The sequence below is a fragment of the Tribolium castaneum genome, chromosome 9 (assembly GCF_031307605.1).
Source record: "Tribolium castaneum strain GA2 chromosome 9, icTriCast1.1, whole genome shotgun sequence".
Classification (NCBI taxonomy): Eukaryota; Metazoa; Arthropoda; class Insecta; order Coleoptera; family Tenebrionidae; genus Tribolium; species Tribolium castaneum.
In genome coordinates, this window is record NC_087402.1 from 4749866 (window position 1) to 4773536 (window position 23671).

Consider the following 23671-nt stretch of genomic DNA (forward strand, 5'->3'; position numbering starts at 1 on the left):
TGGCGGCGTATGTCGAATGTGAGAAAAGATGACGGAGAACGAAAAAATGTTAGCAACTTTGATTAGATTTTCGGCTCGGACGTGTTTTGCCAGATCGTTGTCTTGCATTATTTCGGTTTGCTTAAAATCTATTACACTGTGTTGAGTGGTGTATTTTTTAATCAAGGAAACACGTGCCGACGTTAAATTAAAATAAATAATGGCGAACAAAATCGCAACGTCGCCACCACTAACTGTAATAATATATTTCGAGCTGAAACTTTAATATTCGCAAGGCAATGTAATTGGATTACATCTGTACCTTTGTTTAGTCGAAGCAGTGCCACCACTCTAAGAAAATGAAATATTCAAGAACGTGGTTTAACAGATGCTGCAATTTTTAATTCCCCTCGATTTTTTTCCCGGCTTTACGTAAGGGAATTTTGTGATGTGAATATTAATGAGCGCTTTACATATTTAAATTGAAACGTTTAAAAACGACACAAAACAGCGAAACAAAGAACCGTCCAATTCCTCAAATTAACACACATTTATGGCAAAGTGGTCGAAATTTCTTCCATTTGTGCGAACTCAGCGAGCCATATACCAATTCAAAGTAGTTTAAAAGATCCCGGTTAAAGCAGCCTCGCTGGAAAAATATAGGCTCTGGGAAAGCTGGAAACTTATTTTAAAAGCAGGGAAATCAATGGTAGGTCCCGCACTAATGCGACAACGATATATGCACACTTTTCCCTGCGGTTCTCCTCTGCCGAAAATTGACTTTTTATTGGAGCTTTCGCGATTGTTAGGCGCGACTTGATCCCGGCTTATTCATGTCAAAAAACTAAACGGTTCGATAATTGCGGACGCACGCCTATGGAAAAGGTTACGTGAGTGGTTTTATCGTTGAAATTCGAACGATGCGAAAAAAGGAAGAGACGAGGGCAGATTCGAAGGAAAATTGTAACTGAAAACGTTCGAACACGTGTGAAGAATCTGGAAATGCACACAAAGGAACTGACAACACGATGGAGATGTTTTAAATATGTGCGATTTTTTTACTCCATCGGGAGCGTATGGAAAGCGCATTTCTAATAATAAAACTGCGTGTCAACTTGGAATAAAAATACTAAGTACAAAGACGTTTTATTCCACAAAGTCGGCCTTAAAATTCAAGATAAGGATGATTTATGGCTTGTTACTACCAGCTACTTACATTGTCTAGCTCTTTTTTCCCGGCTACGGCCTTCTTTCACTTTTTCACACAATGATTTGTCATTTAGACACCAACTACAAATTCACTCACTTTCAACAAGAAATCTGTGCCAAACTATGCCAAGCCTCTTCTGAGTGTTGGAGCAAAAATCGAAAAAGTGTTTCATTTTACGAGATTTAAATTTTAATTTTAATTTAGAATGAGCAGAGCCAAGTCTTCTATTTGCAGAATATAAAACAGCGTCGAGGAGAGCGGCTAATTCAATCAGAGATTGCAATTTTTCAATTGGGCTATTGTTTCCAATTATCATTCAATCCACGCTAGGAGAAGTTGTCGACGAAGACGTTATTTTAATCTCATTTAAATCATAAACCGTCTCGAATGAGGCGAATTCAATTAGCCGCAGTAAAATATGAGGCATTTGTGTGATATCAACTCGGCAACAACAGCAATTACGTCTTGATTTGGTAGTCGGCGATGAGCTTTCGTGGATTAAATTCTGCGGTGAAAAAGTTGCAACGTATGCACCGGAATTATGTTGGTTTCACCTTTGTCCCAATCTGGATTAAAATTCTGCGGTAAAACCGGAAGCGACACATTCCGGAAGCCGGCATTGTATTGCCAACCCGAGTCTTACCTCCAACCTTATGGAGATTAGTGAATTAATGAAAGGGTCGCTCCAAACTTTTATTGGAGAGATGTTTATTATGTGCAACAATGTTTTCGGATTAATACGAGCGGTTTGATACGTTTCTCGCACGCGAACAACCCATTGATACCTCGAAGCACGTTCGAAGAAATTTTCATAAGAAAAAATCTTTTGTGACAGGATCCACATGCACCATTAGCGTTTCTCAACGGGAGTCGAAGCGACGGCCATCCGAAAACACAGATTGATGCTAATGTTTTGCACAGGCTTTATTGAAACGTTCGCAAATATTTTCAAAATATATATTGCAACGCGGTTTACAACAAACAAGAATTATGCAAACAGTTACTCACAATGCTGGAATTTACATAATTTGATAATTATTTTATTTACACGCGTTTTTAGTCCGCAAAATGTAAATCAAAACCGCGGTTATTTAAACCAAACTTTTGAAAAAGTGTATTATTCACCAGAGCGTGCTCATCACAGTATGATCTGCATTCCTTTTTATTACAGAGTGTGTTTCTTTAGATTCTTCCATTCGCCTTGTCGTTTATGTGAAATTAATTTTTTAAATGGCCGAAAAGCGGAAATTGAAGCGTTGATATGACGACGGCGCTCGCCTACGAGCGTTGCGAACAAATTCAATTAAACGAATTATTATTTATACTTTTACGTGAGAAATCCTAAATGCTAGGCGGCTTCGAATTTAATTTCCTTTCATCAAGTCGGACTGAATAAAATCGTGTTATTACACAGCGCGAGGTGTTGATCTTGCAGGGGATCGAATTTTGTGATTTTCTTCCTGGTTCATAATTTATGAAATGAGCCGGATTAAGGCATTAGTCGTGTGCGTATGTGACAGGGGAAGGATGTGCTGACACAGTACATTTATATTAACAGCACCTGTGTCGTAGTGAGGGCCCAGATCGACAGAGACACCTTAACTTTCAGACATGTAGCGGTTTCCCGAGGGAAATTCGCCTTGCATTCGGTATCACATCTAGAGTTTATGTCTTCATTAGCTCACACGATAAATGTCGATAAATTGTAGCGTGTCACACAATTTGATTGTAATTTACAACGAATTAATGAATTTATGCGTTTTAGAGTGCATTAATGTTGTCAGCGCCGGCTAGTAATCGAAACAAAAAATTTTAATCAGATTTAAAGGCTTAAATAGATTAAACTCGACTCTTTCTACGTATTATCTTGAATCGCTAATGGAATAATTAGCCTATAGCTGAACTACAGGAAAAATCTTTTGATGTTACTTTAAATGCATTATTCATTCACGGCACTTCATTACATAACGAGAGCCTGAAGACATTTTAACGGAGCGCTGAACTAATACAAAATCAACAGACTACAAATTTCGCTATGTGTGCTCGAGTCTTCTTGAGAACATCTCTTCACACGGGAGGACTGCGAGGTACAACTGGAGATGCAAACGAGAAATAAACAGATAATCGGTAATTAACCGGCGAAAATCAAACAAGTTTTCCCAGAGTTTCTACTCTGGCGAAAATCCACTCAGACAGAAATAGTAATTTTTCCACCGATACTGAATAAGTAAGTGAGTCCTTCGTCGACTCACCCTCGCCGTTTTCCTGAAGAATTCCCCAAGCCGCCGCCCGAATTGTATTCAAATTAACTAGTGCGTAATTATTTTTATTAAATACCTTAAGTTGCTCGCTTTTACTTTTATTGTGTCATTGTCGCGCTTTTGTTTCCTCGAACAAGCCTTGTTCGTAACAAAGCTAATAATGTAAGCTTGCATTCCAGCTAACGATGTCCATTTGTTAGGAACTTTATTTTGTAAGTTTAGTAGCTCCGGTCTTTTCTTTGTCGCGACGCGATGATATTTCCTCGACTCTAGAACGAATTTAAAAAAACTTGATACAGCGACGGGACGAAAATTTAATCAAAACGAGACATCGCGCATTATTTAATCGAGCGAAATTCTAGAGACGTCAAGAGTGACATCGGCCACTTTACTACAACCTCAATCATAAAATTTCAAACAGATTCTGGACAAACAACAGGGAAATTGCATCAAATTGATCTACGATTAGACGGTTCCAAAGTCAACTAACACAAAAGCCCGATATAAATTTAGCGAAATTCATGCGGAAAAAATCACGACACCTGACGATAAAAGCTCCTGAATTTTATTTGATGTGTGTGTGAATTTCGAGCTCTATTGGACGTGCTTATTATAATACGGAATTTGAAATTTCAGACGAATTGAATTTATTTTGCTAAAATGCTTTTTTAAAGGCGTGGCGCCACAATAGAGCTTGTTTTGTGCAGTTTGTGTGTAATTTATTGAAGTTTTTGTAGATTTTATTGTCGAGTGCACTTGTAATGTTATATCATTCCGCGATGCATTTTTTACCGGCCTCTGGCGAAATTCGTGGATTTGAGCTACTCTCTGGTTTCAAAATTATAAAAATGGAGCCTCTCTCGTTAAAAAACGAATAATTTATTCAGATCTGGCGATAATCGCCTGCGTATCTTAATTTGTTGAGTGAATTAGATTTCTTTGGTTTCTCTTTGTCGGCGGGAAAATGCGCTTGTCGCGCTTGGGTAATCCGAAACTAATTTGAAATCCCCTGAAAAGTATTGTTAAAATTTCATGGTCCTTCCTGAAAAGGGGCGAACGTGTGTGACGAAAGTGGGCGTTCTCTTGGGTATAAAAGTGGTTGGTAAATTTAAACGAGATGCGTGATAAGGGACTTAAATACGTGCGAAAGCTCGTAGTAAAATTCGGGCAATTAAAGTTGTCTTTTTGTGTGCAGGTAGCTTTATTGGTAATATTGGAGCAAACAAGAGTCTCGTCGTCGTAAAATTTACGAGCTTGGAAGCAACATTTGAGAACGCGCGATAAGTTAAGGTAATATCTGGTGCAACATTATTGTTTCGGTTTGCCTCTCGCATTCAGTTCATTTCATAAATTTCCCATAATATTGATTTAGTGTCCGACGTTTGTGTAGACAATATCGTCAAGTAATATCCGCCTTGAGCATGGATTCGCTTGATTAAAGCACGTAAGGGATATACATTACGGATATCCAGAAATCGCTACATTCTGATCTTTTAAGGCTTTCCCCCCAACAATCTTATCATATACCGCAAGCCAATCCGCATTGCATTTACACTAAACCTTTTATCCCGTGGTTACCGAACCGGCCTGATTGTATTTCATATTTTAACGAAACACACCATCTAATTTGCGAGAGGCGCCATCAAACATTAAACGAACTTTAAACTTGAAAACTTGTGAAATTTTCAGACGCCGCAAACGGGAATACCTAACGCCCCAGCAAATAGAGAATGAAAGTTTTCTAGACTGCAATTATTTTAATAAAATATCGAAGGTCTGGGCGGAAACCGGGAGGTCACCAACTTCTCAGAGATACAAAAGTCCAAACAAAGTTATTAAAATTAAACTTTGAACGTATTTCTTGTCATAATAATGTTGCTCCAAGACCAGAAGGAATTGCTTTTTTAAAAAATATATTTATTTTGCTTATCACTGGTTCCGTGAAGTCGATGATGCTACCTGCGAGTAAACTAGTTTAAAAAGTGCTTATTTGCTGTAATAAATAGGAGAAACTGCTCGTAATGGTTTATTTTTCAAGTTTTAAACTGGAATTTCTTTAAAATTCTTAGCTGAAAGTTGGAGTTTCTTTTTAATCGTTTTAGTTGCGCGTCCGTGTTAAACTTTCCCTGTTTTTTGGGTGGTACGTAGGCTCTGACCGTTTTAAAATTAGTTCGAAATTACCGAATCTCGTTAGTGTTATTATTTTATCGTTATTTCGTGCTGTCGTCCCTAATGGATGGTCTGCCAGGCTCCGGCAGTATGCTATTAGATGCCAATCTGTATTAATAATAATATCATCATCAGTAATATGAGCGGAAGTAATAATTAGATGGACCGTTTATTCTAATTTTGTAAAATTGCGTTAAGCTCGCTTATCCGAATCGAGTTAAATAATAATTACGTCGGTCCCCAATCCCCCGTTATTATTTTTAATTTGTCGTTAATTGGAAGTTGTTGGACAATTACCGAGCAAATTGCTTGTAGATAAATTATGACGTATAAACTAGCCCCGTAATTACAGCCCTAATACCGAGTGAATAGAGAAAACGCCAATAATTATAAAGTTCATTCTTGAAAAAACCCCCATTTGAGATTAAAGAGGAGATTAAAGCTCGCAGAAATTAACATGTAACTACGTGTATGTTTAACACGAATACAGCCGGAGATCAATAAAGTTTCCGCGTCGGAAAACTCGCTCCCACTCTCGACTCTCCACTGCCGGAATTTTTACCAATATCAACATACATCCCGAATTCTCAACAAGTCTCTCTCGCCTTCGCGACAATTCTTAATCCCCCCAATTAATCACTTCAACTATAAACTCTCCAACTCGTGCACGCCGCAGATAAAAGCGCACATAAATCCAGCGCCACAAAGAACTTACGTAAAAGAAGCAGATTGTCATGGCAAGGCCGGCCACCCAGGCGCATTTCTGTTCGAAAAACCACGTCAATTCGTCCACGCAGCCATGGAAGAACGGATTTCCGGTCACACTGTCGCGGCACTCGTTCGGCAACGGCTGCTTCAGCGAAAGGTAGTCCTTGGCCCCATCAGCGCCGCAGCAGCCAATCTGGAAAAAAAATAAAATTTTTGTTGGAATGTGTGAATTTTGGGCGTTTTTCCTTTCAATTAGGAGCCGATGCTCCCCGAAATAGCTATTCTAATGCAATTTAAACCTCATCAAGCCCGACTTGAACACTGATTGGAAAGGTAATAACCTTAAGAGTGGATGGAATCGAGCATTCGGACGACGGAGATGAAAGAACTTGTCGACGTGCAGTCGACAAGGGCCGTTTCCTGTCTCGATGATTGACTGGAGATTTTTTAATTTAAGTTTTTGATTCAGAACGCGACAGGGAAACGTCGATAAATTTGCCATCTTCGGGGTGTCCTTTAGACGTCAATTTTGCGGTTGTAGTGCAAAATGTACACGTGGATAATGTATATTCCGGTGGTTATTCAGTAAATTGAGATTTAGATGCAGGTTCCCTCTCTAGGGTAATATTTATTTAGTGGTCCTTGTTTACACATTAGGTACGTAATTGAACATATTACCTCAAACAGAGCATAACCAAGCAGAAAGCTAATGAGTAGAAACTCTCGTGGCGAGTCTTTATCAAAACTTTGCATTATGACGTGCAAAATCATTTTTGTACCACAACAACAGCGTTGAAAGGCGAGACACCGCACTTCGAAAATATATTTAATAAGAAGCTGCGGCGCAGAAAAACTCGCTAAATACACATCAAGGCTTCGAACTTATTGTTAACAAGTTAATAACGATTTTTTCAAACTCTCGGAGCTCGTAAAATTGGGACTGAATCTAAAAAACAGGTTTCAACATTTTCGTGTTAATCACGGGATGGAAATTGGTTCAGTTCGGAGCCACTTTTCTTTATGACACTAGTGCAATAAGTGGGGAAATTTATGTTAGTGGTGTTGCGGAAAATGCTCCAAACTTCGTCAATATTTATAACAATGTATCGGTTGGGTGGAAGATGATGCGTTGTTGGAAAATATATTTAATAAGAAGAAGTAAGCGCGGAAAACTTGAGTAAATAAATTTTTCTTTTGAACTTTATTGTTAACAAGTTAATTATGATGTTTCTCACAAATCAGGAAAGTTTCTTTAGCATCTCCCCGAGGAAAATTATTTGAACAGGTAATGAAATAAATTTCGAATCTTTGGATAAGTTCAAAGTGATTTTTGTGACGTCAGTTTTAGTCTTTGTCAATATTTACGAAAATATGATATTGTTTGGCCTTTGTATTTTTATTACTTCCAACTTAATTATAATATTTGCTCATCCGGAAACGGCTCCGCGTTTCCACCTTATTTGCACAGAATTAAAAAAGACGAAATATGAGACGTATAATTCGATGTAAATAAGTTCTTATTTGAGAAGCCCGACCGAAATTTAAACCTTAAAGCAAGCAAGTACGTTATAATAACGGCGATATTTGTATTGGAAGACTTGAACGGAATTCCTTTTTTCAAACTCACACACACAAAAAACAGCTTTACCATCCCTGTCACAATATCCGACAAGAACCAATATTTATCTACGGCTTAGGCTTCTGACAGTGTGTGATATACCGGAAGACCTTGTTTGCACTGCCTAAAACCCTCACAGAAGCTAAATGAAGTTCGAGAAACCCAAGATTTCCACTCTTAAAAATCGGACACATTCCGATCAATAAAATTTGCAAATCCCCGCAGTGTTATTAATATTACTTACGCCTTCTTGAATCATGGCTAAGGCTTGTCTGGACGGCTCGTGATGGGCGTTGATGATGAGTTTTCGCATGCTTTCCCTGATTTTCGGCTGGAAATGCGAGTCCCTTGCGCTGTTGTCCAGCAGGACTGCAGCTCCGGCCAGTCCAAAGATGAAGCCCAAAACCTGAGCTCCGATATACTGCAACAAAAAAAAATGTTGGTTGCGTCACTTTAGTTTATGGCCGAAAAACGCCGGAAATCCTCCGGGATCCGGGCTCCCCGGATCCCAGGTGTGTCTCCGATACCTTAAAGTGGATATCCACGTCAGAAATTATCGCATAAGGAGATAAATTAGTTCTTTGAATATATTAGACCGCATTGTCGCTACATTAATCCTGACCCAGATGTCGCGCGTGTTTTCACTTACGCGTATTCCGGGGAATGGAACGCGCGTTGTCTCAGATGTGCCCGGAATCCAGCGGTAAGGTTTCCAATCGTGTCCCCGGTTGCTATGCGTGTATAATTCGTCTCATTAATTTAATTAGGTATTAGTGAAATTCGCCTAATTCGGGAGGATTTTGGGGGAAGCGGCTATAGTTGACTTTCTGACGGCTGGATCAGCCGGTTCTAGTGCCATGTCACAATTAACGACGATGTATTATTTAATAAGGAGAGAAACGCGTGGGCGAAAGGCGGGGCCGGCTTGGAAGGATATTGACAAAAGGAAAGATTTTACCTTGAAATGTATCTTTGCTCCTTTACTTTAATAAAGCACAATCTCCTCACAACCCACGTCTATACCCACACACCCTTAAGTAAAAGTAAAATATAGAATGCAACACTTACTTTTACCTTCAAATTTATTTAAAACTATGAAGGAATTTATCACCCAATCCCAGTCTATTCGGAAATCGACTTTTGTTAACAGTGTGTATAATTTTAAATAAAACTATTATCGATAAATAAGTTTAAATAATAAATTTTCTTAAGTGTTTGCTTCATAAGTTCTATTCACAATTACACAGAAAAATAAGTAAACTCGTGGCATTTTATTGTCAGGAATAATACTGTGTCTTATATGGCGTGATAACTTTTATACTTCCTTCTATGTGAAAAATGAAATCACATAAAAAACGCTCTTCATTTTGAAAATACTAACTTTTAGGTAGCACTTGTGAATTTGTGAATATATGAGACAAATGAATAAAACATTTTATTTAAAGGCGAAACTTAGATAATTTCTTGGAGAATTTAAAAACGCAATAAAAATATTGAATTTGTACTATTATCAAAATTAAACTTGTTCTGAAACAAAATAATGTGCCTTTTCTTTACAATTTAATAGTCCCGGCGCATCCACCAAAATGTACATTTTTGGTGGATGCGCCGGATCAACAATAAATTATTGAATACGCACCACTACGTAAATTAAGCTTGTTCTGAGACAGAATAATGTGCTTTTTCTCTACAATTTAATAAACCCGGCGCATCCACCAAAATGTGTGTCTTAGTTGATTATTTTTGGCATAAAAATATAATTAATTTTTCTATATTGTGCGTGAATGAGCTTTTGTAAATGTTTTAATAAAGTTTTAACATTTTTGTGTTTGTATTTCGTATGTTTAAGTGACTTGTGTGTTTACGAAAAATAGGATAGATGGTGTTTGCGTCCTTAAAATTGGACTAGTTGTATAAATTGCAATTACGGCTTATCATACAACCACACAAATTTTTTTTAGTGTTTGCTTCGTAAGTTGTGGTCGAAATACACAGAAAAATAAGTAAACTCGTGAAATATTTTATTTTTTTAGTGTTTGCTTAATAAGTTGTGATATTATAAACATATGAGACATATGAAAAAATAGCATATCAAACACGAAATTTAGATAATTGACTGATGAATCCAAAAAAACAACAAAAAATCATTAAATACGCACCACCACGAAAATTAAGCTTGTTCTGAGGCAGAATAATGTGCTTTTTCTCTACAATTTAATAAACCCGGCGCATCCACCAAAATGTGTTTCTTAACTAGTTGATTATTTTTGGCATAAATATCTAATTAATTTTTCTACGTCGTGAGCGAGTGAGCTTTTGTAAATGTTTTAATAAAGTTTTAACATTCTTGTGTTTGTATTTCGCATGTTTATGTGAATTGTGTGTTTATGAAAAATGGGGTAAATGGGGTTTGCATTTAGTTTGCGACCTTAAAATTGGACTAGTCGTATAAATTGCAATTACGGGTTATCATACAGTCACACAAATTTTTTTTAGTGTTTGCTTCGTAAGTTGTGGTCGAAATACACAGAAAAATAAGTAAACTCGTGAAATATTTTATTTTTTTAGTGTTTCCTTAATAAGTTGTGATATTATAAACATATGAGACATATGAAAAAAATAGCATATTAAAGACGAAATTTAGATAATTGACTGATGAATCCAAAAAAACAACAAAAAATCATTAAATACGCACCACCACGAAAATTAAGCTTGTTCTGAGGCAGAATAATGTGCTTTTTCTCTACAATTTAATAAACCCGGCGCATCCACCAAAATGTGTTTCTTATCTAGTTGATTATTTTTGGCATAAATATCTAATTAATTTTCCTACGTCGTGAGCGAGTGAGCTTTTGTAAATGTTTTAATAATGTTTTAACATTCTTGTGCTTGTATTTCGCATGTTTATGTGAATTGTGTGTTTATGAAAAATAGGGTAAATGGGGTTTGCATTTAGTTTGCGACCTTAAAATTGGACTAGTTGTACAAATTGCAATTACAGGTTATCATAAAGCCGCATCTTGTGAGCAAAGCCTTAGGCGGAATTCGGGTGAATCGGTTTTCCGATATAGCGTCTGTAATGTTTCGTGTGTAACAGATAGAGCAATGTAATTAAGTTAGCTTAATAATTTCTAACGAAGAGACATAATTATACTTTTGAAGTGTAGTTAATTATTGACGCGATCGGAGTTTTCCAAGTTAATTATCCAAGTTGTAACAAAACGTTGTGTGTGTATCGAAGTTGGTTTGTAATCAGTCGTAGTGTACGATTTGCTTATTTGGAAATAAATTAAGCTAAACATTTGCGGCGGCCAAGCGTACATGTTGTATAGCGAGGGCGGTTGCCTTCATGTTAGCCTCGAGCTGTTCCTGACAATGGCTATATAAATGTGTGCTTGGAGATAGATGGCTATTTGTTCCATCGATCATTTTGATCAGTCTGGACCTGATCCGGATATTGACTCACCCTGTATGATTTATAGAGCGTTTCCAATATAGTAACGTATTAATTTCTTTAAAATTCTCCTAAATTTTTAAGAGTGGCTCTCCTACAATGTATTGAAATGACAGTACATTCTTAGTGGAGTTGGCATTGCAGTCATGCGATGTGTAAAGCTCGCGTGACCAAGCAAGTGGTAGAGTTTGCCTCGAGGGAAATGTCAACATCTTTTAGAGTAATTGGATCCTGGTCTTCAGTGACCGCGTTACAGCTTTAACGTAGTGAAAACTCATTTGGCATACGTCGTTTTAGCCCACCTGATACTATTATCTCGAGTGGAAGAAATATCGCCCTTAATTAAACCTAATTCGGGCAACTCACAAATAATTAAAAAATCTTCACCGTCATAAATTTCCATCATCATAAAACTCCTTTATGGCCAGGGGAAAATTTTCTTCGGTGTCATATCGATCGCAAATAAAGCGACGCACTAATTACACAATAAACTTACTTTATTCCACTTTAATTAAAGTCGGGGTGATATGTCATGATACGTTTAGCTTGGATGCAGCCGTATCTTTGGAGCAGATATCAAACTTGATCAAACTGTCTGATTCAACGAAAAGTTTGCCTTTCTCCCTTAATTAAATCATGAAAATCGCAATGTTTTGCAATATATGAGTGGTTTTCTACTTTCACTGTTTCACGTTTGGTATCTTTGAGGTTTATTAGTTCCGTATTTTCATAACATGTTTGCGAGCGAGTGAAATTTTGTTTTGGTGTGACATCGATCGCAAATAAAAGCGCCCCACTAATTACACAATAAACTAACTTTATTCCACTTTAATTAAAATCGAGGTGATATGTCACGACACGCCTAGCCTAGGTGCGGCCTTATCTTGTGTCCCGATATCAGCTCTCTGATTTAATGAAGAACTCGGCTCTCCGCCCCAAATTAAATCATCAAAACCAGCTAAAAATCGGTGTTTATGCGGCATGAAAGTCGTGTTTGGAAGGCAAGTAACAAATTCAACAAGGCGTGTTTAGCTCGTAATTCGTATGCATGAAGCGTCTAGTTATTTTGAAGAATAAAGTAACTCATATATTTCCCGTGAAATAAGTAGACACGGAAAGTATACGGTCGTGTACTTAGTTACGGATGTCGCCCATTCTGACTGAGGTTGCCTCGAGAAAAGCAAGCCGGAAGTGTATATTTTTGCCGCTTCTTTTTGCACATAATTAATTCACGCAAAGCTCCCTCTTCATTTTAAGCTCTGCCGAACATTTTTCTAATTCGTGTTCGATTTAATTGTTTTGCTTGACGCAACACCTTGAATAAATCACACCGTATACGTGCAATTTTAATCGAAATGCTAAATTATTTACTCACCAGCTCCGAGTTTAAGTCAAGTGGAAACTTTGATGCACGTGACGTTTTCTCCTTCTCACTGTCTTTGGTCGACATGAATATGCAATTTTGAGCTCCGTGTATGGAACACTAAACGGGGAGCTTATAGGAAAAGCTCGACAAAGCCATTCAAAAAATAATAAGAAACAGTTTACACACTTTTTGTTTATGGATACCGAAGCGCTGAAATTTTCATTCTGGAGCGTAATAAAAAATTACAGCCTAAATTCTACCAAGGATTATTTGAGATGCGCTAGACCAGTAATAACAGCGTTACCGACAAAAGGGCAAGCAAAACAACATTCCAAATGGTTTAATTTTTGTTTAAACTAGATTCAGTCAATCTGGTTTGTGCCCTTTGATGCGCATTTTTATTTACTATTGCAATGTGAACATAAATGATTATTTTTGTATTAATTAAATTTATGCGAAAAAACATCAAAAAGTTTGTTAAAGCATTTTTTAATTAAAATACATTTTTAAACATGTAAATATTTATCCGTGTTTTTGGTTCCAATTTACAGTGCTCTGGTAAAAAATAACGAGTGATCCTTAAAAAATTCGATGCAACAATGTCGGTCGCAATTAGGTCGGACTAAATGTTATTGTCGTTTGTTATCTTGAGAAATGGGTATTTGATGACTGCAATTAGAGTCCAAAACGAAAGTATCTCGGTTGAGGGTAACCACGCCTATAAACATTACTTTTCCCTCTTTCCTCACTTATTTTTCCCATCATGTGCGTCGGCGGCAATTTATTTAATTTATTTTTCACATGTTCATTATTATGCAAATTAAATTCAATTTCGTAGCATTATACCGCTCGCGTGTCCATTATCTGTGATTTTATCGCAAACGCGTTAAAAAATAAACAAACTACTGACACAAGCCTTGCCATTACGACAAATTAACGAGGATTTGAAAATTTGTTGAATTTCTGAAATCTGATGAGAGGGTAAACAGCGACCTTAAAGTTGGTAAAGTTAACAATGGTTACACAAAACCGAGGTGTACTGGAACACCGTCATAAAATCTTATTACTTGTTTTAATGTGAAAACTCGGTGTATTTTTGCTTAATTATACAAGAGCGCTCATCAAAATTACATCAAGTTCCGTCTTCAAGAAAATATAGAAAATTACTATTATTTTAAGTAGCAACGTAATTAGAACAGCTTGTAAAACTTTAATTATAATTTATTATTAAGCAGGCGCGGACTGTAATTTTCTTTTCTTCTTAACCCATTGATTGGTTAAAATATTCACGAGCTTTCATGGTGGAATTAAGCCATTTGCTCCTGTAAAAACCTCAAATGTATGTAATTAACGTTTCATGTGTAGCTCGAGGATGTACTAGAGTTAATGGATATCAAAACAAACTTCTTTTATTTGATTTAGAATTTTGATAATCAAATAGGTGAGACGTGAATTCCAGCAGCTCGGCAACGAATTAATTAAAGTGAAATTCTGCACGTTGTATGAAATAAACTTTACGTTTTGTAATAATAATTCCGTTGCAATATAGGGAATACAGACGCAGTTATTGTTAAATATGTTGTGCATGGATACTGGTATAATAACGGTTTCTGTTAATTTGTCTGTGGCTTTCGGGATGTTATTTCTGCGGTTCGACTTGTTTACTTAGAAAACTATCGGAAAAGTAATAAAGACAGATTATCCATTATGATTACTTAGAAAAACATAAAATAAACATTTTCCTTTTAATGCGAGAACGTTCCCAGATAAAAAACCAGCGCGCTAAACGGTTTATTATTATTTTTGAATGGCTCTCTGTTCAAACTTCAACACAATGAGCGGCGCGTTTTATTACACTAATATTTCTTGTATTTAATGATGTTGGAAATTTTTTCGCCCTTAACAAAACTCCCAAGAAGTTTCATCCCGGTTTATTGCTCGCCCGGCGCATCCACCAAAGTTAATATAACATATTTTTATTTCTGCGCCAAATACCAACGGGAATGAAACAGCTTTATTCAGATTCTTAATTTTTGAAAATTTGTCAAGGTTTTATCAATTTTATTTGGATTCTGTGCCAAATCCAGCGGATGCGGAATCTGGGCCGGGGCAAAAAGTGTATAAATTATCCTCGTGTTGATCATTTTTATCTAAATCGCGTCTGTATGGCGAGTTATTAAAAATTGTTATCAGTCTTGCTGGGGCAATAAAGAGTAAACGAATCCGGCCCGCTGGCGCCGTCTCTCCGGCCTTTCATCCCCAATTCCGCGTCGAACTATCCTTTGCCGTGTCCTCGACCGGCTTTCTTCCCCAAAAGAGCTCCAGATGCAAATAATAAGAGGGATAATTTGGCATCGCGACAACCGCGCGCCACTACGCACTCCAACACAAACGGCAGCCCTCCGGCAATTCCAGTGGCTGAGTTTGCGGAAAACACGGAGATACGCCGTCGAATTTCCACCAGACGGCCAGAAATATTGTAAATTGCTTGGGAATTCTTATCTTGACAAAGCGGAGTTAAGAACACAAAACAACGCCGGAGAAGTTTGTACCCGCCGGATAGAACAAACAAGACAAACGTCTTAGTTGGCGTCGCTTGACTGCTCTTTTATATATATATGAAACGTAGTCCCTCTCCCCTTGCATTAGGTAATATAATGGGGAGTATTGGACTTTGCGACCGAGGAATTACCGAATGGACGGACAAACCGCTCGAAGTGTGTACAGAAAGCCAGCGCTAACATGGCCTGGACGAGCGGCCAACTTCATTAAAGGCTTTTTACGAACAAAGGGCGATTATAGTTGGGTCAACAAGCTCCAAATCGGACACGACACACTTTCTAATTCAGAATGATAGTAATAGTAACAGCAGCAAAGCCCGGGATTTGAGCTAAAGTCCAAAAGCACTGTAGACTGTTCCAAGTATTTTTCCAAAAACCGGTGTGTTGTGCTCGTTGGGGTGCGCGTTCATTTATTTTTGCCATCAAGTTGTTAGAAGTCTATTAAAATACGAGAGACAGAGACGATTACAATGCGCCCGGGGAGCCGTGTTATGGTGCTGCTGCGGCCGGCGTTGAGTGAAGAACCCTGTATCGGGCATGGGTTGCCCCACAACGACAGAACAATACACTTTTGTCGTCAACTTTGTCGAGTGCGAACTTTCTAAATCTTTTTACGGAGGTGTATTAAAGCAAGACGCGATTAATTAGTGCCGTTTCACACTGAATGATAAACTGCAGCTCGAGATGTTAATTACACTCAACAAATTGCAAGGCAGTAAATCTCACATAATTCCGGCTGATATCGTTGGGCCGTTAAATAATGACTCGGATTTAAATCCGAGTCAATTTGATGATGGATGGAAAACTAAGTACGAGACGAGGAAAAATTTAAGTGGCAACAAGTGGACAAAAAGCGTACCTTTCTGCATGAATTAACATAGAGATTGTTAAAAATGTGAACTCTTTTGCATTTTTAGTGCTTTGAAAGTAATGGCAGAGCTTTCCAGAACGCTCTAGTCGTACAAACGATACGATTTTAAATATTTGTGAACCGAACTTGGATTTATTTGATTTTCGATTCAAGTTTAATTAAGTCGGTGGAAAAGCAGTGCTTAATAGATTTGGTAGTTTTGGGTCAATGAGAGCTTTAATTAAGTCGCTATTTAGTTTAGTAATTATGTTTAAGACCCTCGCTCCCGTCCATTCGACTAAACACCGAATAATTTGCGAGCCTAAAAATCCGTCTTCTCCGTCGTTAAAATCACGATCGAATCCCCGACCTTTAATATACCTCGGGGTTTAAAATCCATCATAATCCTAAAACTATAATTAAAAGCCTTAGGATGATTAAATCGCTAAAGACGATTATAATAATTTCCAGGGGCCAGGTTGGTATTAGGGCTGCTTCTAGCAGTCTCAACATCAACCATTTAATTGCGACCGCCGTTTTCAAAGCGGCCCTAAACTTCAAAGTGAAAAACATTTCAGCTTAATCGATTTCTCCTGACGCCTCGCCACTTAAAGTTCTCTCGGCTCTGGCAGGTTCAGGACTTGCGCTTAGAGTGCCATTATTTGCCGACATCCGCCGTGTGTATTTAACAAAACAAATCACTATCGAGTTGTTAAACTTCGTAAATCGCTATTGGCGGAGCAACTTCATTTCGCGCGCAAAGGGAGAATTACGACACGGAAAATCGTTAATAAAACACAATCGACTAAATAATAACAAATCAAGTGAGTGACCCTCATTTAAAAATTGTCACTCGAGTTGTTCCATTTTGGCCAAAATGCGCGTAAGATGGAACACCTACGGCATAAACCTCCTCCGGGAGACCGACATCAAGCGCAAAATCGAATTAACCCAAATCAAGCGCCAGATCGAAATGCTTTCGACTTTCATGCCCGACGAAATCCTCAACATGCCTCTGTCGGAACTAGACGAGATCCACAACTTCGTCGGAGTGCTCCTGTTCGCAGACGTCTCCGGGTTCACTCCCTTGTGTGAAAAGTACTACAAGACGGGAAAAGGCGGCATCTACCGACTCACAGCAACTCTGAACGCTTACATCGGAGCTTTAGTTGAAGTTATAACGTTCTATGGAGGCGATATTTTGAAATTTTCGGGTGATGCCTTCCTTGCACTATGGAAGGCCCCACCCGACTTAAGACTCTTCGAAGTCATCCACCAGGTGATAGTGTGCGCCTTATTCATCCAAAACACACTTGGCTGCTTCGAAACCGAAGTCAATGTCTTACTCAAAGTAAAACTCGCCATAGCTTGTGGCAATTTAACTTTCTCGGTGATCGGTAACGAGTCTTACAGACATTACATTATAACTGGTCAGGCAATCAATGACGTGAAGTGTGCAGAACGCGAGAGTGTCTCTGGTGATGTTGTTGTGGCACCAAGTGCTTGGGGACACCTCGCTGAGGACAACTACGAGGTTACTTATGCCCCTGATGGCAATGTTAAGGTACCACCAACCAAATTTTAATTGCCCAGTTCAGTGTTTGTTTAACTAGATTTGGAACTGTGTTTATTTTCCCAACCAAGCGGCTTTGAAGCAACACTACGCCAACAAAAGTCCAGTAGCGCACGCACTCTGTGTCAAACATTTGGAACACAGAAGCCAGCTGCATGAGAAGAGACGAATCGACGATGCGACAACTGATAGTAAAATCACGGAGAGTTTTATTGCAAGTTTGCCACAAAGACCAAGCGTTAAGGCGGCTCCAATGAACTGGATTCCGAACGATCTGAACCCGTTTATCGTCCGGCCGGTCCAGAGCCAAGTCGAGGAAAAACAACCAATTGAGTATCTCACCGAAATGCGCGAAGTCACAATCCAGTTCATTAATATCATCCCCACCACTTTCCAAGACAGTAAACTGGTTCCAATGGTCAACACCGCCTACCAAATTGTGTGCAAAATCGTGTCTAAAGTCCGAGGAGTCGTCAATAAAGTGTCTCTTTTTGATAAAGACTGTATGATTTTGGTTCTGTTTGGTCTGAGAGGCATTGAACACGAAGTTGAAAGTCAGAACGCACTCAAGTCGGCTTTCGCCATCCGAAAAGCCATCAAGAAACTTACTACCGTTAAGTCAATTTCAATCGGAGTCACTAACGGTTTTGTCTATTGTGGAGTCGTTGGCCACCCTTTCCGGCGAGAATACACGGTCATTGGAGGTGCAGTTAACAAAGCAGCGCGGATAATGTGTGCCTACGAAGGCAAGGTCACTTGTGACCACGAGACTTACAAGAGTTGCAAACTCTCGTCACTCTATTTCCAAGTGCAGTCAGCGCTTAAATTGAAAGGTATAACAGATGCTGGCTACATTTTTGAATATAATGAAGATTTCGATAAAATGGCCTATGAGGACAAACAATCGATGCCGCTAATTGGCCGTCGTATGGAAATGGGAGTGGCTGATGTTATTTTACAACACCCGGAGTTAGCCGGTTGGACTAGTATTTGTTTCAAGGGGGAGTCCAAAGTTGGTAAAACGAAAATCTTGCAAGAGATCAATAAGAGATATGCGACTTCAAACCGATATATTTGTTCTATGGTCTTGAACGAGGGACTCCAAAGGCCTTACTATACCGCTTCAACGATTTACCACCAACTATACGACATTATGTCAAAACACAATCCTGCCGTTTTGGAGCAGTTGCCTCGCTACTTGTGGGATTTGAACGAAATCCTCCAAGTCAATCGATCAACGACTTCGATCGACATGCTGAGTACTCACAGTAAAGAATTGATCATTGAACACTTTATCAAAATGTGTCAAGGATTACGCCCGATTTTAGTGTTTATTGACAACATCCAGTTTATTGATAGGCGAAGTCTGGACTTGATTGAGCAAGTCCTTCAGAGAAAACTCATCAGTCTGGTATGTGCCGGTTGTTTCGAAGACAACACGACTTGGAACACCATGTGGAAGTTGTCCCGAAGCAACCAGATCAAAGTTTTCAACATTGAGCCGTTACCATCGAGCGAAATTGCCCTCCTGATGTGTAGTTTTCTCAATGTGAAAGGCATATCAAAAAAACTGGTAGTACTGATAAATAAAACTTGCGAAGGCCGGCCTGGCTATGTCCAAGCCTGTTTGCTCAAAATGATCAATAATGGCGAACTAGAGGTTAAGTATGCCCTAACCAGTGAAACTGAATACGCGTTTTTGAAAGATGCTGACCAGAAGCATCTAGTCCTAGTGGCTGGGTTTTCAAAGAAGTACCTCGAGCATGGCGAGGAGACTTCGACTGCGGTCACGCTTGATTTGTTTGATTCGTTCTCGCCTTATCAACAGCTGATAATTAAGACGGCGGCTGTCCTGGGTGATATTTTTACTCGTACGACTTTAATCGTCCTTTTGAAATATCCAAATGAGAGTATGTTGGCTGCGGCTATTAAGACTTTGTTTGAGGAAGAAATCTTCGATTGTGCTTCACGTTACGTGAACTCGGGTGGTTTGCAAGAGAAGAAAAACATTTGTTTGTGCTACATGGAAGAGGAGGAATATGACTTGGACCTAGAGTTGCCAAGATACGCGTTTTGTAAAGTTTTGCACTTCAAGAGTCGCAACATCAAGACTTTGGCCTACGAACTGTTGCCTCTCAACCAAAAGAAGGAACTCCACTTGAGAATCACCGATTTGTTAGAAAACCAAAACAATTCCTGTCCCAAATGTCTCCGCGACAATTCAGCATCGATAATCTCAGTCCGACGTTTCAAAGACTTGATCAAGTATTGCCACGACCAAAAGTACATCTGGTCGGAGAAATACAACGAGAATTACGTTTCAGTCGAGGATTACAAGGGAATTATCAGAGAATACGTCCATGATCCGCCTGTTTATGCACCCAATTCAAAGAAACGTGTGTGGAGAAGTTCCGATGTTCCCAAACGCCGAGTTTGGGACCCCACCACGTGTTTCTGTCTGGAAATCTTGACTAAAGTTTACCGCGACTTGATCCATCACAGTCATTGTGCCCAACATTTGGGCAAGAAAATATTCTTCATGCTAGAGTACGGCGTGATTTTATCGATCATGTCCGAGTATGAGGAGTCTCTCCCAGTGTTACACGAAGCAAGCGAGCTTTGCATGGTACAAACGAACAAGGCTTACGTCTTCACCGGAAACTTCAAACAAGTCATGATGGGAAAAATCCATTATTTGATGGGGCACATTTACTTGAAAATGGGCAACACAACGGCGGCCAAGAACCATGCCTTGCTCAGTCTGCGGCAATATGACGTTCCTTTGATTTCGTTCAAGTATACGTTGCCTTACATGTTGTTGAACAAGGCGTGGTTTCTCAGATTCGGCCGTGTTTTTGATAATATCACCAAGCAGGATAATCCGCTGATAAAGCTAGACTTTGGACTGTGCATGGGTTTGATTGGGAACATTTACGCCGCTGAGGGCTGCTGGCAATTGGCCAAACAAGCCGCTGCGAAGAGCGTCCTGTGTCTAAGACGTACCAACTCAAATATTGACGTCTTGTGTGATGTGTACACCAGTGCCGTTTATTTGTACAGCTTTTGCGGCGACATGCACATCTGTGAGAAGCTCGAGCGTTGCTTCAACAAGGAGGTACTAAAGTACTACTCCAACAACATAACGCACGAACTTCGCGCTATTTCGACAGTGATTGGAGTGTTGTTTTTGGTCAAAGTTTTGAGTGGTGCCATCATTGAATCCCTCCAATTGGGGTACCGTACGGTACACTTGCAATTATCGCTTGAAGCCCACTATTCCTTGATCGAGGTGGTACCGACACTTGCCACCGTTCTGATTTGTCTAGAACGAGTCGCCGAGGCCGTGCACATGGCCAGAATTTTACTACACTTCGGCCAAAAGTACCACACTCACAGCTACATCGGTTATTACGCATTTTGTGTCGAGCTGCTCCTCGAAACCAATTTCTGCCTCGAACCCATCGAGAAAATCGAGCAGTTTGCGCACCATTTGATCGACCAAAAGAAATACCACTCGGATTTTGGCAACAAACTCATTATTAATATTTATTGTTATTGGTTGAGGTACAAGCCGGCGCTTGCACCCTCTTGGAAAAAACTATACAATGTGACTGAATCCGACAATTTCAAAATAATGAGTATTTTGAATACGATGCGATATACTGAGTGTCTTCTACTCGAAATGGTTCGAACGTTAGAACGCACGGAACCGATCCTCCAAGCCCAGATCGACGAAGCCAACACTTTCTTGAACAGAATGAAGCAAGCGGCGAAGAAGTGGCCGTTCTTCAGGCCGAGATTTTGGCATTTGAAGGCGTATAATGCAAGGATTTTTAATAAGTTGCAAGCGACTATTAAGTTTCTGAAGACTGCTAATTCGTTTGCGGCCGAGGATGGGAATATTTTGGAGGAGTGCTGGACTATGTTGCATGCAACGTCTTGGTTCGGAGGGTTTTCGTCGGATAAAGAGCCCAAACATCTTAAATGGGAGTTGGCAAAGACCTACACGCCGTTGCAGTGGTGTCAGATTTTGTACGCCCTACCGGCTGAATAGCTTTTTTCTTGTTTAAGTGTTAACTGTTAATAAATACGAATTTTGTGTTCAAATTCTATTTGTTTTTTTGTTGAAAATTCTAACCGATTCTTGCGAAACTTCGATAGAGAGTTCCTTAACGGTAATCTCATAAAAATAACAGAAAGTTATACTGACAGGGGGCGTCGTACCAGACATATAATTTACAAGAGCATCAAACTCGGGAGATTTTCCGTAAAAATGGAAGAATGCTTTATGGAATAATTTCTGTTGTTTGAAAAAATGTTGAGAGCTCCAGAAATGATAATACAAAAGGTGTGCAGTAATTATTCGTGGTTTTAATTGGGGTAAAAATGTCCTGGAATTCCGATGTTTTTTGCTCCGGTGTAAAAACGGTCGGCATGTCCGATCCCTTGTTTTAATTAAAGCATGCAGAGATCGCGGTTGTAACATTGTAATGTGCCGGGATTTGATCGTTCGAATTTTTGCATTACTGGGTGTGCAAATTTCGGAATTATGTTGCAATTATTTGCGGAAAAATAACACGAAATGAGTCATATTTCCCGAGTCTAAGCTAAAACGCCGTAAATGCCGGGGACACTTGAGGGTTTTTAAATCTTGTAGGGGCGCCTAACGTTATTTTTCAAGAATCATAAAAGCTTTTTGTGCCGGAGGGAAATTAGATTACTGTGAAGCGTCGAGGGGATCGCGATCCATATCGTCATGGCGCAACACCACAAGTTAATTATGTTCAAGTGGCAAATGTCCGACTTGAGTGTATGTCACTTATATTGTTGCCCGAACGGCATGTTGTTAAGGAAACAGTACCGAGAGCACTTCCTTATACATCTTCCCTGATTACTCCGAGTTTATTAGATAAAGTTCTCGAGACGTTCTCGGATCCATTTAGCAAATGTCTTTGTACCGAACTATCGCCGCTAAAAATGAAATTTCCTTAATTACACCCTATTCTTCATCTTTATTAATTACTTTGTCTTATCTAAACGACCACGTTTTTAACCGCAACACCAGCATTAAGAAGAAAAATCTAGACATTAACGCAATTAAACGGGGCCACAAAAACGTATCAAAAAATTCATACAGAGCGAAGGATTCTTTAATCACCGAATGCGCACAAAGGATCGACTCCGGCGTACGAAAACGATTCAGCGATCGAGCCAACAGAGTCACATGATGATTCCGGAGTTAACTTTAAACTTATTGTTGAGATGCGAGCGGATAATGAGGTCATACCAACTGTGGAGCTTTATGTAAACATTATCGATATCGATCCCAACGACACACAGGATTCGAGCCAAATTTATGCACGAAAACTTCACAAATCTTCTGCAGGAATACACAAATTCAGCCAAGCACAATGATTGCCAAGTGTGATACATTGGTCACAAAAATTCCGCTTAATTTGAATTACACGCCAATTCAAGTGAATTGCACTTCGAGGGCCGCTTTTTGGGCTCGCGAGCCAAGGAGTGCGTGTATGCAAATCAAATGGATGTATCCGAACTGAAATATAGTTGTGAATGTCAGATGAACGTTATCAAATAATAATTAGTGCTGTCAGAGACAGAATGTTTGCACAGCCACGGCTATAGATCACGGTTATGTACAGTTCCTAAAATTGTTTGTACAGCATAATACATGACACTGCTTCCGATTCATTAATCGGCGCTTTGAAACGTTTTATCTCAACGCCGCGCCGAAATATGTTTAGTATTCATAGATTTGTAAGGAGACGTCAGCTTTATTTATCTTGCAATCAATTTACACACTTATCTCGAATAAACCGAAACGCTGCGAGTGGTTTTGCAAGGCGCGAGCCGAGCTGAATATTTTATTAAGTAGTGTACTAACAAATTTCGCACGGAGAC

General features: G+C 39.1%; 2 protein-coding genes across 2 annotated transcripts in view; one reads left to right on the plus strand and one right to left on the minus strand.

The window, feature by feature from the left end:
* The window catches only part of Tsp2A (Tetraspanin 2A), a 40388-nt gene that overhangs the window by 527 nt on the left and 16190 nt on the right, over nt 1-23671 (minus strand). Inside the window, exons 3-4 of the mRNA XM_969101.4 lie at nt 8190-8366; nt 6335-6520 (exon numbers count right to left, since the gene is read on the minus strand). Coding sequence (XP_974194.1) covers nt 6335-6520; nt 8190-8366 — 363 coding nt within the window. The remainder of the gene's footprint in view (nt 1-6334; nt 6521-8189; nt 8367-23671) is intronic.
* On the plus strand, nt 16971-21856 carry LOC107397842 (adenylate cyclase type 10). Its single transcript, XM_015979521.2, has 2 exons — nt 16971-17740; nt 17790-21856. The coding sequence occupies exons 1-2, from the start codon at nt 17054-17056 to the stop codon at nt 21801-21803; spliced, it is 4701 nt and encodes a 1566-aa protein (XP_015835007.1). The 5' UTR covers nt 16971-17053; the 3' UTR covers nt 21804-21856.